At 31.7% G+C, this 25,000-nt stretch overlaps 1 protein-coding gene across 4 annotated transcripts in view; it reads left to right on the top strand.

Annotated features, from left to right (window-relative positions):
• LOC133550944 (potassium voltage-gated channel subfamily KQT member 4) overlaps positions 1-25,000 on the top strand; it is a 136,915-nt gene that overhangs the window by 100,356 nt on the left and 11,559 nt on the right. The window contains exons 8-13 of one of the 4 annotated variants that reach the window (XM_061897111.1): positions 5,548-5,636; positions 13,380-13,508; positions 13,793-13,813; positions 17,069-17,125; positions 19,432-19,661; positions 19,718-19,817. In XM_061897111.1, coding sequence (XP_061753095.1) covers positions 5,548-5,636; positions 13,380-13,508; positions 13,793-13,813; positions 17,069-17,125; positions 19,432-19,661; positions 19,718-19,817 — 626 coding nt within the window. The remainder of the gene's footprint in view (positions 1-5,547; positions 5,637-13,379; positions 13,509-13,792; positions 13,814-17,068; positions 17,126-19,431; positions 19,662-19,717; positions 19,818-25,000) is intronic. The other 3 variants (XM_061897112.1, XM_061897113.1, XM_061897115.1) reach the window with 3 other exon arrangements.

The raw sequence follows: 25,000 nt of genomic DNA, 5'->3' as shown, positions 1-25,000 counted from the left end.
GGACTGTATGTGTGTATATATGTATGTATGTGTGTATATATATGTGTATATATGTATGTATGTGTGTATATATATGTGTATATATGTATGTATATGTGTATGTCAATGTGTATATATGTATGTATGTATATATGTATATGTGTATATATATGTATGTATGTATATGTGTATATATGTATATATGTATGTATGTATATATATATGTGTATATATGAATTTATGTATGTATATATGTATATGTGTGTATATATATATGTAAATGTGTATGTATGTACTGTATGTGTGTATATATGTACATGTGTATATATATAGTGTATATATGTATATATATATGTGTGTGTATATATATATCTATTTGTGTGTATATGTGTGTATTTATACTGTATATATGTGTGTATATGTATGTGTGTATATATATATACACATATATATATATGTATATATATATATACATGTATGTATACATATATATATATGTACCTATATGTGTGTATATATATGTATCTATGTGTGTGTGTACATATATATATATATATACGTATATGTATCTATATGTGTGTGTATATATATATGTATCTTTATGTGTGTGTATATATATATCTATCTATATGTGTGTGTATATATATATCTATCTATATGTGTGTGTATATATATATATGTGTATCTATATGTGTGTGTGTATATATATATATATGTATCTATATGTGTGTGTGTGTATATATATATATATATATGTATCTATATGTGTGTGTGTATATATATATGTATCTATATATATGTATGTATCTATATGTGTATATATATATGTATATGTGTGTATATATTTATATATACATGTATATGTGTGTATATATGTATATATACATGTATATGTGTATATATATGTGTGTGTATATGTATGTGTATATATATATGCCTGTATATATATGTCTGTATATATATATGCGTGTATATATATGTGTATATATATATGCGTGTATATATGTGTATATATATGCGTGCGTGTATTTATATTTGTATACATATGTGTGTGTGTATATATATATATATATATATATATATATATATATATATGCGTTTATGTATATATATATATATATATGTCAGTGTATTTATATATACTGTATGTATGTGTATTTATGTGTTTGTGTATAAATGTGTGTCTATACATATGTATGTGTATACATATATTTGTATATATATATACACATACATACGCATGAATGTGTATATATATACACACATGTATGCATATATATTTATATATCCGTATATATGTATAAGTGTATGCATATATACATATATATGTATGTATATTTATATATATATATTCACACACATCACATATATGTATATATTTATTTTATATATATGTCTGTGTTTATATGTATACATCAATCAATCAATCAATGTTTACTTATATAGCCCTAAATCACTAGTGTCTCAAAGGGCTGCACAAACCACCACGACATCCTCGGTAGGCCCACATAAGGGCAAGGAAAACTCACACCCAGTGGGACATCGGTGACAATAATGACCCAGTGGGACGTCGGTGACAATAATGACTATGAGAACCTTAGAGAGGAGGAAAGCAATGGATGTCGAGCGGGTCTAACATGATACTGTGTATGTATATGTGTGTATATATATGTGTGTATATATATGTGTGTATATATATATATGTGTGTATATACATGTGTATATATGTATGTATGTGTGTATATATATGTGTATATATGTATGTATGTGTGTATATATATGTGTATATATGTATGTATATGTGTATATGTGTATGTCAATGTGTATATATGTATGTATGTATATATGTATATGTGTATATATATGTATGTATGTATATGTGTATATATGTATATATGTATGTATGTATATATATGTGTATATATGAATTTATGTATGTATATATGTATATGTGTGTATATATATATGTAAATGTGTATGTATGTACTGTATGTGTGTATATATGTACATGTGTATATATATAGTGTATATATGTATATATATATATATATGTGTTTGTATATATATATATATATCTATTTGTGTGTATATGTGTGTATTTATACTGTATATATGTGTGTATATATATGTGTGTATATATATATACACATATATATATATATATGTATATATGTACATGTATGCATACATATATATATATGTACCTATATGTGTGTATATATATGTACCTATGTGTGTGTGTACATATATATATATATACGTATATGTATCTATATGTGTGTGTGTGTATATATATATATATATATATATGTATCTTTATGTGTGTGTATATATATATGTATCTATATGTGTGTGTATATATATATGTGTGTGTATATCTATGTGTATCTATGTGTGTGTATATATTTATATGTATCTATATGTGTGTGTGTGTATATATATGTATGTATATGTGTATATATATATGTATATATGTATGTATGTATGTATATGTGTATATATGAATTTATATATGTCTATTTGTATATATATGTATGTATGTATATGTGTATATATGTATGTATATATGTATGTATATGTGTATATATATGTATGTATGTAAATGTGTATATATGAATTTATGTATGTATATATGTGTATGTATGTATGTGTATATATGTGTATGTATATGTGTGTATATATATGTGTGTATATACAGTATGTGTATATATGTATGTATGTATATATGTATGTCTATGTGTATATATGAATTTATGTATGTATATATGTATATGTGTGTGTGTATATATATATATATATATATGTTTATGTGTGTATATGTATATGTGTGTATATATATATGTGTGTATATATATGTGTGTATATATATATGTGTGTATATACATGTGTATATATGTATGTATGTGTGTATATATATGTGAAGTGAAGTGAAGTGAATTATATTTATATAGCGCTTTTCTCAAGTGACTCAAAGCGCTTTACATAGTGACACCCAATATCTAAGTTACATTTAAACCAGTGTGGGTGGCACTGGGAGCAGGTGGGTAAAGTGTCTTGCCCAGGGACACAACAGCAGTAACTAGGATGGCAGAAGCGGGAATCGAACCTGCAACCCTCAAGTTGCTGGCACGGCCACTCTACCAACCGAGCTACGCAGTGTATATATGTATGTATGTGTGTATACATATGTGTATATATGTATGTATGTGTGTATATATATGTGTATATATGTATGTATATGTGTATGTCAATGTGTATATATGTATGTATGTATATATGTATATGTGTATATATATGTATGTATGTATATGTGTATATATGTATATATGTATGTATGTATAAATATGTGTATATATGAATTTATGTATGTATATATGTATATGTGTGTATATATATATGTAAATGTGTATGTATGGACTGTATGTGTGTATATATGTATGTATGTGTGTATATATATGTGTATATATGTATGTATGTGTGTATATATATGTGTATATATGTATGTATATGTGTATGTCAATGTGTATATATGTATGTATGTATATATGTATATGTGTATATATATGTATGTATGTATATGTGTATATATGTATATATGTATGTATGTATATATATATGTGTATATATGAATTTATGTATGTATATATGTATATGTGTGTATATATATATGTAAATGTGTATGTATGTACTGTATGTGTGTATATATGTACATGTGTATATATATAGTGTATATATGTATATATGTATGTATGTATAAATATGTGTATATATGAATTTATGTATGTATATATGTATATGTGTGTATATATATATGTAAATGTGTATGTATGGACTGTATGTGTGTATATATGTATGTATGTGTGTATATATATGTGTATATATGTATGTATGTGTGTATATATATGTGTATATATGTATGTATATGTGTATGTCAATGTGTATATATGTATGTATGTATATATGTATATGTGTATATATATGTATGTATGTATATGTGTATATATGTATATATGTATGTATGTATATATATATGTGTATATATGAATTTATGTATGTATATATGTATATGTGTGTATATATATATGTAAATGTGTATGTATGTACTGTATGTGTGTATATATGTACATGTGTATATATATAGTGTATATATGTATATATATATGTGTGTGTATATATATATCTATTTGTGTGTATATGTGTGTATTTATACTGTATATATGTGTGTATATGTATGTGTGTATATATATATACACATATATATATATGTATATATATATATACATGTATGTATACATATATATATATGTACCTATATGTGTGTATATATATGTATCTATGTGTGTGTGTACATATATATATATATATACGTATATGTATCTATATGTGTGTGTATATATATATGTATCTTTATGTGTGTGTATATATATATCTATCTATATGTGTGTGTATATATATATCTATCTATATGTGTGTGTATATATATATATGTGTATCTATATGTGTGTGTGTATATATATATATATGTATCTATATGTGTGTGTGTGTATATATATATATATATATGTATCTATATGTGTGTGTGTATATATATATGTATCTATATATATGTATGTATCTATATGTGTATATATATATGTATATGTGTGTATATATTTATATATACATGTATATGTGTGTATATATGTATATATACATGTATATGTGTATATATATGTGTGTGTATATGTATGTGTATATATATATGCCTGTATATATATGTCTGTATATATATATGCGTGTATATATATGTGTATATATATATGCGTGTATATATGTGTATATATATGCGTGCGTGTATTTATATTTGTATACATATGTGTGTGTGTATATATATATATATATATATATATATATATATATATATATATGCGTTTATGTATATATATATATATATATATGTCAGTGTATTTATATATACTGTATGTATGTGTATTTATGTGTTTGTGTATAAATGTGTGTCTATACATATGTATGTGTATACATATATTTGTATATATATATACACATACATACGCATGAATGTGTATATATATACACACATGTATGCATATATATTTATATATCCGTATATATGTATAAGTGTATGCATATATACATATATATGTATGTATATTTATATATATATATTCACACACATCACATATATGTATATATTTATTTTATATATATGTCTGTGTTTATATGTATACATCAATCAATCAATCAATGTTTACTTATATAGCCCTAAATCACTAGTGTCTCAAAGGGCTGCACAAACCACCACGACATCCTCGGTAGGCCCACATAAGGGCAAGGAAAACTCACACCCAGTGGGACATCGGTGACAATAATGACCCAGTGGGACGTCGGTGACAATAATGACTATGAGAACCTTAGAGAGGAGGAAAGCAATGGATGTCGAGCGGGTCTAACATGATACTGTGTATGTGCATTTGTGTTTGTGTGTGTGTATCACTCCGCAAGGAAAAGTTAGGTCCAATCAAAACTCGCTGCGCTGTCATATGAATCCTGTTGGTTTATGCCTGCTAGGCGGCGTGGCGCCTCTACTCCACAGACGCCAAACACTCGTACCTGACAGCCACCTGGTACTTCTACGACAGCATGCTGCCTTCCTTCAGGTACGCCGCCGCTGAGCGCTCTCACGTGTTTGATAGCCTGTTTGAGCTGTTTGCTAGTTGCAAACGAACACGTGCAGACGTCCTAGTTACACACACACACACACACACACACACACCTGCTGCTTGTCATGACCTCCTGGCTCCTAGTGAAGTGTAGTGAGAATTGGACCCCAATATATAATACCCCAACACACCTTTTGATTCTATTTGATTTCCTTGTGTTCCACACAGTGGTTTCTTACATTGTGCATTATTTATTAATGTGACTAATTTGCTTGAAAGGAGGGGACAACACACACATTGTATACAGTGGAACCTCTCATGGCCAACACGCCAAAGGACACACAAATGATCTGTTCAGGGTCAAGCTGTGGCCTTTTTGAAGCCTTGCTCAAGTGTACTGGCAGTTGCATTTTCCCGTTCTTTATTGCAAACTTCTGGTCGATAAAACGAAAATAAGTCAAAATTACTCACTCTTTCATAATTCATGACTGACACTTACACACATTGACACGCGAATTAACTTAATGCGTCAAGCTTTTTAAGGTTCTTTAATGTCATATACCGTATTTCCTTGAATTGCCGCCCGGGCGCTAATTATTTTAAAACCTCTTCTCACTCCGGCACTTATCAAAGGCATGCGGTAAATTTAGGTCCGCGCTTAAAAATTTGAGTGTGATGTAAGGACACCATCATGAAAAGCAGATTTAATAAAAATAAAAAAACGTTATTATGGTCTTACCTTTACTTATAAATGAAGTCCATGCGCAGCTCCTTCTGATCAAAAGCATCGATAACTTGTTTATAGAAGTCTTCCTTATCTTTCTTCAGATTTAAAAGTCTCTCTGTCTCGATGGAGATCTTCCTTTGATACCTCCTGCTTCGATTGAAATTCCAGTTTAGAAAACTGTTTTATTTTAGATATGTAATCCTCCATGTTAAAAGTGCAAGCAAGAGGAAAAATTAAACAACCGCTGCTTACTCTTGCTGCTTGTTGTCACTTCTTCTGCAGCCGAGTAGTCGCAAGAAGGATCACTAGCGCCCTCTACCACCAGGAGGCGGGAGTCATTTAATGACTCATATTTGACACACGCAGCTACGGTATATTAATAAAACGTAGCCGCTTACTGTTCTTTTTAGCATATTCAATAGTTTGGACCTTAAATCTTACTGAATAGCTCTTAATCTTCTTCCCTTTATGCGATTTCAAATTATTGAAATCAGCCTTCTCCATTTTGAAAATGATGACAGGTGAAGTGTCACTCGTGACGTGACGAGTTTGACCCGGCGGAAATTATAGACATGCGCTAATAAAAATAATATTTTGCGAAACGAGTTTCACCCGGCGTTAATCCTGAGCCGGCTGTAATGCTAAGCATGCGCTAATTATTTTGCGAAACGAGGCAGGCGCATGCTATATACCCGGCGGCAATTCAAGGAAATACGGTAAGTGTAAAAATAAGTTAGCTGCTGTTTAATAAAACCAGAATCTGATCAAATCAATAATCCTTTAGAGTTTAAGGCAAGTTTCATGCATTGTGCTTTTAAAAGTTAATTAGTGTTATACAAGTGTATAGAAATAGTTTTAACATTTTTGAATGTCTTACAAGTGTATACATTTTTTTAAAGGTCTCAATCAACATACAAGTGTAAAAAAATGCTTTTTTATATTAACTTTTTTACAATTCTAACTTTTTATAAGTGTATTAAAAGTTCTCAAGGAAAATACAAGTGTATAATATGCTTTATAACATTGTCAACTTTTTTACAAGTGTATACAAAGGCTTTTTAACGTCTCTCGCTGTTTTTCAAGTGTATGAAAAAGTGTTTTTACGTACTTAAGTATTATACAAGTTTATAAAAATTTGTTTTACAATTATTAAGTATTATACTAGCGTATAAAATTATTTTTAACATGCCTAACTGTTTTAACAGCATATAAAAAACATGTTTGAATGTTTTTAACTGTTTTACAAGTGTATGAAAAACATTGTAAACATATTTAAGTATTATAGCAGTGTATATAAGTTCTTCAGTATCATACAAGTGTATTAAAGCTTTTAACGTTCTTAAGTATTACACAGGTGTATGAAATGCTTTTTTAATGTCCCTAACTGTTTTACCAGCATATAAAATACTTTTTTAAATTGCTAATTGTTTTGCAAGTTTTTTTTTTAACACAATCAAGTATTATACAAGTGTTTTAAAAACACGTCTTCTAACTTTTTTTTACTGTTTTAAAAGTGTATGAAAATGTTTTTTAACGTTCTTAAGTCTTTTACGAGTATATAAAATTTCTTTTTTAACATTCTTAAGCATCATACAAGTGTATGTGTAATAAAAAGTTTTTAATGTTCATAGATATTATACAAGTTTATAAAATCAATCTTTACGGTTCCTAAGTATTACACAAGTGTAAAAAATGCCTTTTATTCTCCCTAGCTGTTATACCAGCGTATTAAAAACGTTTTAACTTAACTGTTTTGCAAGGGTATAAAAAAGTGTTCTATTCTTCTTAACTGATTTTTAATTATTTATTTATATTAAATATTTGTTTAATATTTTTCTGTTTTACAAGTGTATAACATATTTTGAACATATTGAAGTAATATAAAAGTGTATAAGACACTTTTTAAAGTTTTTAAGTATAATACAGGTGTTTAAAAAGCTTTTTTAACATCCCTAAGTATCATACAAGTGTATAAAAATGTCTTGACATTCTTAAGTATCATACAAGTGTGTAAAAAAGCTTTGCAACGTCCTTAAGTATCACACACGTGAATAAAAAACTTGTTAACGTTCTTGAGTATCATACAAGTGTATAAAAAGCTTTCTAACATTCTTAAATATCACACAAGTGTATAAAAAAGCTTTTGAACGTTCTTATGTATCGTACAAGTGTATAAAAACGTTGTAACGTTAGGTATTATACATGTGTATAAAACATCCTTGTAACATTCTTAAGTATTATACAAGTGTATAAAAAGCTTTTAGCGTTCTTAAATATGCAAGTGTATAAAGTTTTTGAACATGCTTAAGTACCATAAAAGTGTATAAAAACGTTGTAACGTTAGGTATTATACAAGTGTATAAAACAACTTAGTAACGTTTTTAAGTATTATACAAGTGTATAAAAAGCTTTTTAACGTTCTTATGTATCATACATGTGTATAAAAAAGCTTTTGAACGTTCCTAAGTATCGCATAAGTGTATAAAAACGTTGTAACGTTAGGTATTATACAAGTGTATAAAACAACTTTGTAACATTTTTAAGTATTATACAAGTGTATAAAAATCTTTTTAACATTCTTAAATATCATACAAATTTATAAAAATGTGTTTGAACATTCTTAAATATACAAGTGTATAAAGCTTTTGAATGTTTTTAAGTATCATACAAGTGTATAAAAACGTTTTTGAACATTCTTAAGTATCATACAAGTGTATAAAAAAGCTTTTGAACGTTTGTAAGTATCATACAAGTGCATAAAACGACTTTTTAATGTTAAGTATTATACAAGTGTATAAAAAAGTTTTTGAACATTCTTAAGTATCATACAAGTGTATAAAAAACTTTGTAAGGTTAAGTATTATACAAGTGTATAAAAAAGCTTTTGAACGTTCTTAAGTATCATATCAGTGTATAAAAATGTTTTTGAACATTCTTAAATATCATACAAGTGTATAAAAAAGCTTTTGAACGTTTGTAAGTATCATACAAGTGCATAAAACAACTTTTTAATTTTAAGTATTATACAAGTGTATGAAGATCTTTGTAAGGTTAAGTATCATACAAGTGTACAAAAAAGTTTTTGAACCTTCTCAAGTATCATACAAGTGTATAACAAAGTTTTTGAACGTTCTTAAGTATCATGCAGGTGTATAAAAAACTTTGTAATGTTAAGTATTATACAAGTGTATATAAAAACCTTTGTAACGTTAAGTATTATACAAATGTATAAAAAAGCTTTTTTACGCTCCTAAGTATCATAAAAGTGTATAAAAAACTTTGTAACGTTAAGTATTACAAAAGTGTATAAAAAGATTTTGAACATTCTTATTTATCATACAAGTGTACAAAAAAGCTTTATAGCGCTCTTAAGTATCATACAAGTATATAAAAAACTTTAACGTTCTTAAGTATTATACAACTGTATAAAAAAACTTTGGGACGTTCTTAAGTATCGTATAAGTGTACAAAAACCTTTGTAACGTTAAGTATTATACAAATGTATAAAAAAGCTTTTTTACGCTCTTAAGTATCATAAAAGTGTATAAAAAACTTTGTAACGATAAGTATTACAAAAGTGTATAAAAAGCTTTTGAACATTCTTAATTATCATACAAGTGTACAGAAAAGCTTTATAGCGCTCTTAAGTATCATACAAGTATATAAAAAACTTTAACGTTCTTAAGTATTATACAACTGTATAAAAAAACTTTTTAACGTTCTTAAGTATCATATAAGTGTGTAAAAAAATTGTAATGTTAAGTATTATAAAAGTGTATAAAAAGCTTTTGAACACACTTAATTATCATACAAGTGTATAAAAAACTTTAACGTTCTTAAGTATTATACAACTGTATGAATACTTTTTAACATTCTTAAGTATCATATAAGTGTATAAAAACCTTTGTAACGTTAAGTATTATACAAATGTATAAAAAAGCTTTTTTACGCTTTTAAGTATCATAAAAGTGTAAAAAAAACTTTGTAACGATAAGTATTACAAAAGTGTATAAAAAGCTTTTGAACATTCTTAATTATCATACAAGTGTACAGAACAGCTTTATAGCGCTCTTAAGTATCATACAAGTATATAAAAAACTTGAACGTTCTTAAGTATTATACAACTGTATAAAAAAACTTTTTAACGTTCTTAAGTATCGTGTAAAAAAATTGTAATGTTAAGTATTATAAAAGTGTATGAAAAGGTTTTGAACACACGTAATTATCATACAAGTGTATAAAAAACTTTAACGTTATTAAGTATTATACAACTTTATGAATACTTTTTAACATTCTTAAGTATCATACAAGTGTATAAAAACCTTGTAAAGTTAAGTATTATATAAATGTATAAAAAAGCTTTTTTACGCTCTTAAGTATCATAAAAGTGTATGAAAAACTTTGTAACGATAAGTATTACAAAAGTGTATAAAAAGCTTTTGAACATTCTTAATTATCATACAAGTGTAGAAAAAAGCTTTATAGCGCTCTTAAGTATCATACAAGTATATAAAAAACTTTAACGTTCTTATGTATTATACAACTGTATAAAAAAACTTTGTGACGTTATTAAGTATCGTATAAGTGTATAAAAACCTTTGTAAAATTAAGTATTATACAAATGTATAAAAAAAACCTTTTTACACTCTTAAGTATCATAAAAGTCTATAAAAAGCTTTTGAACATTCTTAATCATCATTTAAGTGTACAGAAAAGCTTTATAGCGCTTTTAAGTATCATACAAGTATATAAAAAACTTTAACGTTCTTAAGTATTATACAACTGTATAAAAAAACTTTTTAACGTTCTTAAGTATCATGTGTAAAAAAATTGTAATGTTAAGTATTATAAAAGTGTATAAAAAGCTTTTGAACACACTTAATTATCATACAAGTGTATAAAAAACTTTAACGTTCTTAAGTATTATACAACTGTATGAATACTTAACATTCTTAAGTATCATATAAGTGTATAAAAACCTTTGTAACGTTAAGTATTATACAAATGTATAAAAAAGCTTTTTTACGCTCTTAAGTATCATAAAAGTGTATAAAAAACTTTGTAACGATAAGTATTACAAAAGTGTATAAAAAGCTTTTGAACATTCTTAATTATCATACAAGTGTACAGAAAAGCTTTATAGCGCTCTTAAGCATCTTACAAGTATATAAAAAACTTTAACGTTCTTAAGTATTATACAACTGTATAAAAAAACTTTTTAACGTTCTTAAGTATCCTGTGTAAAAAAATTGTAATGTTAAGTATTATAAAAGTGTATAAAAAGCTTTTGAACACACTTAATTATCATACAAGTGTATAAAAAACCTTAACGTTCTTAAGTATTATACAACTGTATGAATACTTTTTAACATTCTTAGGTATCATATAAGTGTATGAAAACCTTTGTCACGTTAAGTATTATACAAATGTATAAAAAAGCTTTTTTACGCTTTTAAGTACCATAAAAGTTTATAAAAATCTTTGTAACGTTAAGTATTACAAAAGTGTATAAAAAGCTTTTGAACATTCTTAATTATCATACAAGTGTACAGAAAAGCTTTATAGCGCTCTTAAGTATCATACAAGTATATAAAAAACTTTAACGTTCTTAAGTATTATACAACTATATAAAAAAAACTTTGCGACGTTCTTAAGTATCGTATAAGTGTATAAAAACCTTTGTAACGTAAGTATTATACAAATGTATAAAAAAGATTTTTTACGCTCTTAAGTATCATAAAAGTGTATAAAAGACTTTGTAACGTTGAGTATTACAAAAGTGTATAAAAAGCTTTTGAACATTCTTAATCATTCAAGTGTACAAAAAAGCTTTATAGCGCTCTTAAGTATCATACAAGTATATAAAAAAACTTTAACGTTCTTAAGTATTATACAACTGTATAAAACAACTTTTTAACGTTCTTAAGTATCATGGGTAAAAAAATTGTAATGTTAAGTATTATAAAAGTGTATAAAAAGCTTTTGAACACACTTAATTATCATACAAGTGTATAAAAACTTTAACGTTCTTAAGTATTATACAACTGTATGGATACTTTTTAACATTCTTAAGTATCATACAAGTGTATCAAAAACTTTAACGTTTTTAAGTATTATACAACTGTATAAATACTTTTTAACGTTCTTAAGTATCATATAAGTGTGTAAAAAAATTGTAATGTTAAGTATTATAAAAGTGTATAAAAAGCTTTTGAACACAATTATCCTACAAGTGTATTAAAAACTTTAACGTTCTTAAGTATTATACAAGTGTATTAAAAACTTTAACGTTCTTAAGTATCATATAAGTGTGTAAAAAATTGTAATGTTAAGTATTATAAAAGTGTATAAAAAGCTTTTGAACACACTTAATTATCATACAGGTGTATAAAAAACTTTAACGTTCTTAAGTATTATACAACTGTATAAATACTTTTTAACATTCTTAAGTATCATACAAGTGTATAGAAACTTTGTAACGATTTTAAGTGTTATACAAGTGCGAAAATAAGCTTAAAACAAATGAAAAGTGCTTACTGTTTTTTGGGGATGTATAAAAAAAGTAAATTAAAATAAAAAAATAATATTCGTTATTTAGTGACGGCATGTGTGAAGTGCAAATAGAGGTAAACGACTTAGACGAGAGCGTGTGTGTGCCTGAGAGGCGACTCTCTTCTCACAACTAAACGACTTATTGTCGCCGTAGTGTTGTACTGAGCAGCCAGGACACAGGTTTACTTCCTGTTCTATGGTTGTCGTCACCGTGATTGGCGCCCTTCCTGAGTGGTTCCATCCCTGAGCTTTTCTTCCGCTTGCCGTCGTGTTGCACAGCGGAGGTTCCACTGTGCGAATGTTGCGTCACCATCCTCCTCCCCTTCTTTCGGGCCTGTGGACCAATCATTTGGCCTTTTTGTGGCGTTTTCGATTTCAGTTCATCATTTTCTGTTGTCCTTTTTGTTGAGTTTTTGTGTTGAATTTGTCATGTTTGTTTATTTTGTGCACGTGGGTGTCAGAGAACTGACGCTACTGTTCAGTCACCTCCAGCGACAGCGTAACACCAACAAGAAGGTTCTGCACAACTCCTACCACACGCCGCTGTCAGGGCTGCGGCCCTACAGCGCCCCCTACCTGTCGGGGGACAGGTATGCAGCTCGCACACGACAGGGACACACACACACACACACACACGATGGCTTTTTGTGTCGTTGCGTGTCTAACGGTGACTTATTGCACTAACCTGAGACCACTGTTGTAGCTCCGCCCCCTTCTCTGTCTGCTTAGCTCATTCTCTTCATCACCATCATCATCATCATGGCCTCACGCTCGCCGCTGACTCACCTTTTTTACTCTTCTGCCCCTCTCTTTTGCCCCATCGTGTCGTTGCCATGACATCCATCCCCCATCGTCCTCCCTGTCGCGTTCTCAGGAAGGCAGAAGCTCCGTGCAGGTTTGTGCTTCACCACCGTTTGCGGCGCTTTTAACTCTCCTCCTCCATTCTGGGGGAGGCGCCTTGCTGTCTCTGGTTGTCTTGCCTTTTTAAAAGTAGCGCGACGGAGGCGCTTGAAACGGGACAGGAGTCGGACGCTTTGGCGGCTTTGACTGGAGGAGGCGTCCTCGCCATGATGAATATACTCTGCTGTTGCATGCCCCCCACACCCTGACTCCTCACTGAGCTTCTCCATAATCCAAAATGAGCCATATAGGCCACAACATTAGGCACACTTGCAGGGCAGATGCAATAAAAAAACTTTATTAATTTTTTTTTTTTAGATTTTCACAGCCATGTTTGGCCACACAGTGAAAAAATTACAATTATATAGGCAATTGTTTTAATGCAGGGGTAGGGAACCTATGGCTCTAGAGCCAGATGTGGCTCTTTTGATGGATACATCTGGCTCTCAGATTAATCTTAGATGACATTGCCTAACACAATAAGAAATTAATACTACCGGAGTTAAAAATAATGTTCAAAATACAAAACATTCTCCAGCATTTTAATCCATCCATTCGTTTTCTAACGCATCTGTTCAAGAAGGCGCATTAATGGTAAGAAATATTCTATTTATTATTGGTTAGCTTCAAAATAAAAATGTTATCAAAAAGAATATGAGGGTTATTGTACTCCAAAAAGGTTGACGTTACTTAAAAATGCACGCATTTAGTTGTATTCAGTGTTAAAAAAAATAATATAAGGCTCTCATGGAAATACATTTTCAAATATTTGGCTTTCACGGCTCTCTCAGCCAAAAAGGTTCCCGACCCCTGTTTTAATGCGTCATATTTACATAGTACAGGGGTGTCCAAACTTTTTCCACAGAGGGCGGCACACGGAAAAATTTAAGCATGCGGGGGCCATTTTGATATTTTTCATTTTCAAACCATAACAAAATACCGTATTTCCTTGAATTTCCGCCAGGGCGCTAATTAATTTAAAACCTCTTTTCACTCCTGCACTTATCAAAGGCGTGCGGTAAAAGTAAGCATGCGCTAATTATTTTAAAACCTCTTCTCACTCCGGCACTTACCAAAGGTATGCAGTAAAAATTTGAGTGTGATGTAAGCTTGGACTTTAAATCCTACTAAATAGCTATTAATCTTCTTCCCTTTATGCAATTTCAAATTACCGGTATTGAAATCAGCCTCCTCCATTTTGAAAATGATGACAGGGGAAGTGTCACTCGTGACGTCACGAGTTTGACCAGGCGGTAATACTAAGCATGCGCTAATTATTTTGGGAAGCAAGTTTGACCCGGCAGTAATTCAAGGCACGCGCATACTATATATGCGGCAATTCAAGGAAATACGGTATATGGAATTTTTTTTAATCCTTAGGGCTCCTGGGGAGCATAGAGGGTCTCAGTCACTAAAATGTTAAAAATAAGTCAAATTATTACTATTATTTTTTATTTACTGCTTACAGTAAATCTCTATATCAACTTGAGGTTGATTTAAAGTAAAACAAACAAGGTTTTATGCCTTTTCTGTCAAAGAAAATTCTGTTTTTTATAGTAAAACTGAAATATGCAGTATTTAAATAGATAGATAGTACTTTATTGATTCCTTCAGGAGAGTTCCTTTATTTAGCAATTAAAGCCCTCAAAGATCAATAATGCAGGACACCATTGATTTTAATTATTTAATATTTTTGAGTCATCACAGTGAAAAGTTAAATAAAATCCTACTAAATATATTTGAGATCCGAAAGGTTCCCCACTCATAAAGTGATGCTTTATTATTTATTTTTTTTTTTTTTTACTTTTAACACTTAAGTTTGAACTATTATTTTGTTTGTTTTATGCTTTTTGTCAAAACGTTGATGTTTTTATAAGGCAACCACACAACATATGCAATATTATTTCCACATAAAACATTTTAAAATGATAATTTTTAAGAAACAAAGAATATATTGTGAGAATAGCTTTTAATCGATTCCTAATCAAATGGTCACCCAAAGCATCGAGAACTGAGTTAAATTGTAAGTTGTTGTAACAGTTACATGTTAAATAATTCTGAAAAAATAACATAATAATTTGTTTAAACTGGTATTGTCGTTTGCTTATTATGTTTTATTAGTTTAATTATTCAAATAATTTGATTATTATTTTATTTTAATTGATCATGTATCTTGTAATTTTTTATATCATCATATGTCAGCAGCCAAGATGAGCTGTTGTCAATTGTAAAGCCTATTATGTTTTATTATTCTAATTCGCCAACTAATGTGATTAAAAATGTACTTTTTATTTAATTTATGTAATTTTTTTATTCATTTATTATTTATCCGACTTTCACCATCGTATTTGCCATTCCAATAGTATAAATTTGTTTAAGTATATCTATAATTGTTTTTTTTATACACCTTAGTTACATAGTACTTTTACTAGATAGATTTAATTGTTTTAAATATTGATATTTAAAATGATAAATATAATTTTAACAAAATATTACTTGTTTTGTAAAAAAGAAATATAATAAATTGTATATTGGATTCCTATTAAAATTGTCAACCGAAGAATCAGAATCAAATAAAATTTCGAGTTACTATAATATTCACAATATTTATGATATAAAGAATGTTATATAGTTAGTTAAAACAAGTATTATAATTTTTTTAATTTTTTTTTATTTAATGTTTTATTATTTCAATTCGTCAAATAATTTGAATAGGCATTTATTTTAATTTAATAAAAATATATGTCAATTTCTATTCTGGCTTTTATTTTTAAAACTATTTTTTAGTGCCGTCAATCTGTTAAAAATGAGGGATTAATTAATTTCATTTTGATTTTTTTTTTTCAATCCTTCACATTTGATTTTAATTAATTCTAATTGAATGTATCTTTTTAATGAATTTATTTATTTATTCAATTTAATAAATCTGGAGTTATTTACTTTTAAATTGTGGCAGATAAAAAGATTGATTTACGTATAACCAAAAAATGTGGCTTTACAAAGTCATTTATTGTTTTTCAGAGAGGCGGTTTTCTAAAATAAAATGTCAGCCGGGATATTTTAATAAGTTAGCGAAAACACTTAATTTTTTTACATTTGCGTGCAGGTGTGCCTAATAAAGTGGCCGATAATTGTGTATATTTAATGGGCTAATTGGAATATTGAGAACCCGCCCCCTTTCGCATGCCCCGCCTCCTCTCCACCCCTCCGCCCCCTTTCCTCACCGTCTCTGCCTTGTGTGTTTCCCCAGTCAACTCCTCGCTAAAAAGCGAGGCCGCTTCCGGATTCATGCCGGACGCAAGCAGAGGTATCCGCGGCAACCGGCCTGTGCACGAAGGCGCACGACAGCGACGACGACGGCGACCGTTTTGCTTGGTCGCCTTGCCTGTTGACGTTCGCCAAGCAGAGCTGACACAAAACAAAACAAAAAAAAAAACTCTCTCATGCTGCTTGATGCATAACCGCATATCATAGCAACCCCCAGGTTCTTCTTTGCTGTTGCGTGACCTAATAGAAGCGCTGACCCTAACCCTAATGCAGCTCTGCTTTGGAAACGCCATTAATGGACTTCAGACTTTGCTTGTTGGCGCCCTTTGAAGCAACACAAAGCATGCGTTTCGGGGACCAGGGTTTTTACTAGCATGCTAATTGGAAGCTAATGCTAACGGACGGCGATGAAACCAAAGAAGCCAAAACCCTCGCCTGGCGTATAAATCATTCAGCATGCCTCACTCTTTGCCTGCGCTTTATTATTTACAAGCTTTTAAGTGCTCCAATCTTTCTCTTCTTGCTTTTCTCCTGACGCTTCGGAAAAGATGAAATTGTGTTCCATCTAACGCTATGTCCACAAATAACCGTTTTGTCCAAAGCATGTTCGTCCACACGGCATCTGCATTAAAAAAAATTAAAATTCACTCAATTAAAAATAAGAAGAAAGTTATTTCTGGAAAAGGCACGATAGATAATAAATTGTGTAAATCTTACAATTTATTCATTTAAAAAAAATTTAAATTTAAATAAACAGCAAAAAAAAATACTTGCTTTGTTTGAAATTATTAAATGCTTCCAATGATCTTTTTTTTTTAAATATAAATGTACCTACATGACAACAGTATATACAATTGATAAATTGTAATATATGTATATATATTTTGTTTAAATTATTGGATTTATTCTAAATCTGTTTTTTTTTAAATTATATTAACTGTGTAAAAAAAGGTATATTAATTTAGTTTATATGTATTTCCTAAAAAAAAAAATATATATATATATATATATATATATATAAGGTAAAATAAAAATAGTGTTTTGTGTAAATTAATATTATTGCAATTATTAGTAATAGAATGTGTAGAGTTGTTTATTACATAAAGTATATTGCAATTCATTTAATGATTAAATGAAAAAAAAACATTGATTTAGTTCCAATTAAGAAATTAATAATCAACCATAAAAAAAAATGTAATTGACATGGAATCAAGTTTATTAAAAATCGGATAAAATAACCACCATGTCTGTAGTTTTATTTATTTATGTATTTTTTTGAATTTTTTTTATAAGTTAATAATTTAATAATTTACTTTGCATTTGGCCGTAATGTAGATTAAACAATATTGTCTAAAAATGTGTTCATTAAAAGTAAGAAGAAAGTCATTTCTGAAAAAGGCACAATAGATAACTGTGTAAATTTTATAATGAATTAATTTAAAAATATGTAAATTTAGTTTAAAAAAACAGCAAAAAAAAACTTGCTTTGTTGTTTGAAATGAATAAATGTGTCGGATGTTTTTTTTTATATACATTTACTTACATGACAACAGTATATAAAATCAATAAATGTAAATATATGTTTGTATATTTTGTTTAAATTATTGGATTTATTCCAAATATTTTGTTTTTAGTATCTTAACTATATAAAAAATAGGTATATCAATTTAGCTTATGTATGTATGTATGTGATGAAATGGAAAAAAAAACATTAATTTAGTTCCAGTAAAGAAATGGATAATAAAAATGTTTTTAAATTGCACATGAAATCAAGTCTAAGTTTGTTAAAAATCTGATCAAATGTCCACCCTGTTTGCTTTATTATCTTTATTGGAAAAAACAAAAGTAAGACTTAGTTGATCAATGATTTAGCATGTGGACAAATGTCAACAAATCCACAGTGTCAGTGTTTGTGTGGACATAGTGTGACTTTCACTGTGCAGCTTCAGCTCACATGAAAGACATTCTCACGCAACGCACACAGGAAAAAAAACGAGTATATCATCATTTTACGGAATCAAGCTCATGGTGTGTGCCGACGACTCGACGGATCTCGCTGGCTGGCGTTGTTGTGGAATACTGTTGCGATGACTCGGGACATTTTAGCCACGCAGTCGTCATCGCTCCACTGACGAGATTAAGAGAGCGTGTCTTTTTTTATTCGGGCGCCTTTGTAGCTGTGCTAAATAAATCCAATTATTGGTCGCCATGGTGACTCATCAGGTGTCAGGTTTGGTGCTGATGCTGAAGTTGTTTTGTGCTTGGCTAACGAGCTCACAGCGTCTCTGGGGGTGCACGGGTCCAACGTGGACGCCCAAAGGAGCTCACAAACTCTTTCCCTCTCAGCAGTAAAATAGGCTTCCGGGATCGCATCAGGATGAACAATTCCCGATCCGCCCAGGCCATCCGCAGTAAGGCCTCGCCGCAGCCGCCCGCCTCCAACGTGGGGTGCTCCCCCAGCCAGGAGAACGTCCCCGACAACGCCAGCCCCGGGAAGGTGCAGAAGAGCTGGAGCTTCAACGACCGCACGCGCTTCCGCACCTCGCTGCGCCTCAAAGCGCGGCCGCCCGCCGACGGTACGCTCTTCACCCCGTCAGGTTCTGGCCACGCCCCCTCACAATTGTCTCCACAGCGGACGGGCTGGGAGAGGACAGCGTGGAGGACAGAGGCTACTGTGAAGTGGCTATGGATGAAGTCATTCCCGCCGTGAAGACGCTCATCCGGGCCGTCAGGTGAGTTAGCGACTTCACCTGGGGCGGTACAGCTCGGTTGGTAGAGAGACTGTGCCAGCAACTTGAGGGTTCTAGGTTCGATCCCCGCTTCCGCCATCCTAGTCACTGCTGTTGTGTCCTTAGGCAAGACATTTTACCCACCTGCTCCCAGTGTCACCCACACTGGTTCAAATGTAACTTAGATATTGGATATATATATGTGTATATATATATATATATATATGTGTGTGTGTGTGTGTGTGTGTGTGTTAGAGATGCGCGGATAGGTAATTATATCATCCGCATCTCCAAAGTTGCCATCCACCCGCCGTTCACCCGTACCAACATTTTAGCAGGACCGTACCCGCCCGCCAACCGCCCGCCGATATCCAACAGAGATTGTCCGCCTTTACCACTCACAGAGCTATTTAAACTTGTTTCACAGAGTAACGATGACAAATGGAGCCGCTAACGTTCCCGCAACTATTCAGTAGCGTTTATCTTCATAAGTATAAGGGCGTGCTGTGAAGCCATTGCCTTTGACACCTTCAACAACATGTACGAACTGAATGTTGGTCCGGCAACATGTTGTGCGCAGCTTCCGCAATAACACGTACAAGATTGAAAGGCATACTGGGTGATACAGAGTACACTGATGGTTGTGATATAAACAACTTTGACACTTACTAATATGCGCCACGCTGTGAAGCTACACCCTACAAGATTGACAAACACATTTCAGGAGAACATCCTCACAGTAACACAACATAAACGCAACTACCCACAATCCTTTGTATTCATGACACTCCTGAATATATTTTACACCTCCGCGCCCCCAACCCCGCCCCTCTTACAACCGAACGGGGGGGCGGGGTGTGCTACTAGGGGTGTATAAAATAGTCAGGAAGTGTCATGAATACAAAGGATTATGGGTATTTGTTGTGTTGCGTTCATGTTGTGTTACTGTGAGGATGTTCTCCCAAAATGTGTTTGTTGTTCTTAATTGGTGTGGCTTCACAGCGTGGCGCATATTACTAAGAGTGTTAAAATTGTTTATATCACAATCATTAGTGTACTCTGTGTTACCCAGTATGCCTTGCAGTCGTGGCCGTGTAGCTGCGGAAGCCACACACAAAATGATGCTGGACTGACAAGCAGACCGTAGATGTTGTAGTAGGCGTCAAAGGCAATGGCTTCATAGCACGCCCTAATACTTATTATCTGGGTGACTACCGGCAGTCATTCAGAAGAATATTAGCGTCACTTATTGTCTTCTTCGCTTTATGACACGGGTCCTAAATGGCAAAAGATACTAATCACAGAACCATGCATATCAAATATTTCCGGACGGTTCAACCACCACCCACCCGAATCTATTTAAAATCTATTTTTTCGTCATGTCAACCGCCCGATCCGCGGTTTATCCGCGGACTCCACGGATGAGACCGCAAACTGTGCATCTCTAGTGTGTGTATATTTATATGTGTGTGTGCGCGTATATGTATATATATGTGTGTGCGTATATGTATATACGTGTGTGTGTATATGTATATACGTGTGTGTATATGTATTTACGTGTGTGTGTATATGTATATATATGTGTGTGTGTATATGTATATACATGTGTGTATATGTATATACATATGTGTGTATATGTATATACATGTGTGTATATGTATATACATATGTGTGTGTGTGTGTATATATATATATATATGTATATGTGTGTATATGTATATATATACGTATGTATATATATGTGTGTATATATATGTATGTATATATATGTATACATGTATGTATGTATGTATGGAAATGTGTATATATACATATATATATATATGTGTGTGTGTGTATATGTATGTATATATTTGTGTATATATATGTATGTATATATATATATATATAAATATATATACACTGTGATGAGGTGGCGACTTATGCAGGGTGTACCCCGCCTACCGTCCGAATGCAGCTGAGATAGGCTCCTGCGCCCCCAAAAGTGACAAGCGGTAAAAAATGTATATATGTGTATATATAAATGGGTATATATATATATATATATATATATATATATATATATATATATATATATATATATATATATATATATATATATATATATATATATATATATATATATATATATATAAACATGCACACGCATACACAAGTCTCCAAAACGTTAACCACCATGTTGCTACAATATAAAACAAAGGAACAAAGGAAAATATAAAACTTTGTAGTTTTTATAGTGTGTGTATATATATATATATATATATACATACATATATATATGTGTGTATGTATGTATGTATATATATTTGTGTATATACAGTATATGTGCACATATGTATATGTGTGTATGTATGTATATACAGTGGGGCAAAAAGTATTTAGTCAGCCAGCGATTGTGCAAGTTCTCCCACTTAAAATGATGACAGAAGTCTGTAATTTTCATCATAGGTACACTTCAACTGTGAATGACAGAATGTGAAGAAAAAAAATCCAAGAATTCACATTGTAGGAATTTTAAAGAATTTATTTGTAAATTATGGTGGAAAATAAGTATTTGGTCAACCATTCAAAGCTCTCAGTGATGGAAGGAGGTTTTGGCTCAAAATCTCACGATACATGGCCCACTCATTCTTTCCTTAACACGGATCAATCGTCCTGTCCCCTTGGCAGAAAAACAGTCCGAAAGCATGATGTTTCCACCCCCATGCTACACAGTAAATATGGTGTTCTTGGGATGCAACTCAGTATTCTTCTTCCTCCAAACATGACGAGTTGAGTTTAGACCAAAAAGTTCTATTTTGGTTTCATCTGACCACATGACATTCTCCCAATCCTCTGCTGTATCATCCATGTATCCATTTTGGTATAAACTCAACTCGTTGTGTTTGGAGGAAGAAGAATACTGAGTTGCATCCCAAGAACACCATACCTACTGTGAAGCATGTAAAGTAAAGAATGAATGGGGCCATGTATCGTGGGATTTTGAGCCAAAACCTTCTTCCATCAGTGAGAGCTTTGAATGGTTGACCAAATACTTATTTTCCACCATAATTTACAAATAAGTTCTTTAAAATTCCTACAATGTGAATTCCTGGATTTTTTTTTCACATTCTGTGTCTCACAGTTGAAGTGTACCTATGATGAAAATTACAGACCTCTGTCATCATTTTAAGTGGGAGAATGTGCACAGTCGGTGGCTGACTAAATACTTTTTTGCCCCACTGTGTGTGTGTGTGTGTGTGTGTGTGTGTGTGTGTGTGTATATATGTGTATATATATATATATAAATATATATGTATTATGATGCTAATATTGCACCACCTTATGGACTGTTGACAATAAAACAAATGTAAGAATAATTCCTAACAAAGACTATTTCCATGATGGAATTTTTTAAAACATATTTTTATTGATTCATTTGTTAAATCTATCTTTAGTGTAATTGCGCTATGTGTGTGTTTGTAGGCGGGCAGGATGACAAGAAAAAAGAGGTGAAGAAAAGAAACAACTTACCGTACAGACCAATAAAAGCAAGCCCAAATCAGTAACTGCCACTTCAAAAACAAGCCAAAATAATGCAAATTGTAACTCTAATGAGACTTGCAAAGGACTTTGTAAAAAAAACAAGTCCTAGTTAAATTTGCAACATTTCCGTTCAGGGCTGCAGCAAATCCTTGATTAATTCCATGAGAAAAAAATTTTGATTTGCATTTTGTTGCTTCGATTATTTATTTAAGGACTTTAATTAAAAAAGTACAACATCCATTGTTTCCGGAAGACGTCTTATGGAGCTAAATTTGGGGGAACAGTTTTGAAAAACTTAGAAACTGAAACATCAAGTTTTGATATTGAACATAAATGTATTGAAAATAAATAGCACACTTTTTTTCAGTGTGAAAAAAAATATGATTCACTTTTTTTGTATTATAGCTTCTGTTTAGAGGCAGTTTACAGTTAAAGGTTTTTTTTTTAGGTTCAGATCTTTTCATATTTTTTTCAGTTCAGACTTATGGCCTGAATTTAGGGCGAGGTTGTGTCATCAACCTGCACGGTGGTACAGGGGTTAGTGCATGTGCCTCACAATACGAAGGTCCTGAATTTGATCCTGGGTTCGGGATCTTTCTGTGTGGAGTTTGCATGTTCTCCCTGTGACTGCGTGGGTTCCCTCCGGGTAGTCTGGCTTCCTCCCACTTCCAAAGACATGCACCTGGGGATAGGCCCCCTCCCACCTCCAAAGACATGCACCTGGGTATAGGCCCCTCCCACCTCCAAAGACATGCACCTGGGGATAGGTTGATTGGCAACACTAAATTGGCCCTAGTGTGTGAATGTGAGTGTGAATGTTGTCTATCTGTGTTGGCCCTGTGATCAGGTGGTGACTTGTCCAGGGTGTACCCCGCCTTCCGCCTAAATGCAGCTGAGATAGGCTCCAGCAACCCCTGAAAGGGACAAGTGGTAAAAAATGGATGGATGGGCGTGTCTCTTATCACATGACCTTCAGGAGAAGTGGCTATTTATTGGATTATTTTCCATCCATCCATCCATTTTCTACCGCTTATTCCCTTTGGGGTCGCGAGGGGCACTGGTGCCTATCTCAGCTACAATCGGGCGGAAGGCGGCGTACACCCTGGACAAGTCGCCACCTCATCGCAGGTGTGTAAAACCAATTGTTGAAATTAAAAACTCAGAATCAGAAGTACTTTATTAATCCATCTATCCATCCATTTTCTACTGCTTGTCCCTTTTGGGGTCGCAGGGGGTGCTGGAACTTATCTCCGCTGCATTCGGGTGGAAGTTGGTGAACACCCTGGACAAGTCGCCAGCTCATCACGGGGCCAACACAGATAGACAGTCCCCAAGTGCCATTTTCCATCCATTTTCTACCGCTTATTCCCTTTCGGAGTTGCGGGGGGCGCTGGCGCCTATCTCAGCTACAATCGGGCGGAAGGCGGGGTACACCCTGGACAAGTCGCCAGCTCATCACGGGGCCAACACAGATAGACAGTCCCCAAGTGGATTTTTTTTTTTTTTTTTTCAGAATTGACAAGTGAAAACGAAATAACTTCATTTTTTTAAAAACAGTGATTGGCTACTTTTTTGTTGTTGATCTCATTAAATTCCAATTAATTCCCACGTCTTTATTTAAGTCCTTTCAACCGTCAGGTTTTACTCGTTTTACTGAGGTT

The sequence above is a fragment of the Nerophis ophidion genome, linkage group LG04 (genome assembly GCF_033978795.1).
Source record: "Nerophis ophidion isolate RoL-2023_Sa linkage group LG04, RoL_Noph_v1.0, whole genome shotgun sequence".
NCBI lineage: Eukaryota > Metazoa > Chordata > Actinopteri > Syngnathiformes > Syngnathidae > Nerophis > Nerophis ophidion.
This window is presented reverse-complemented; position numbering and strand designations above follow the sequence as displayed.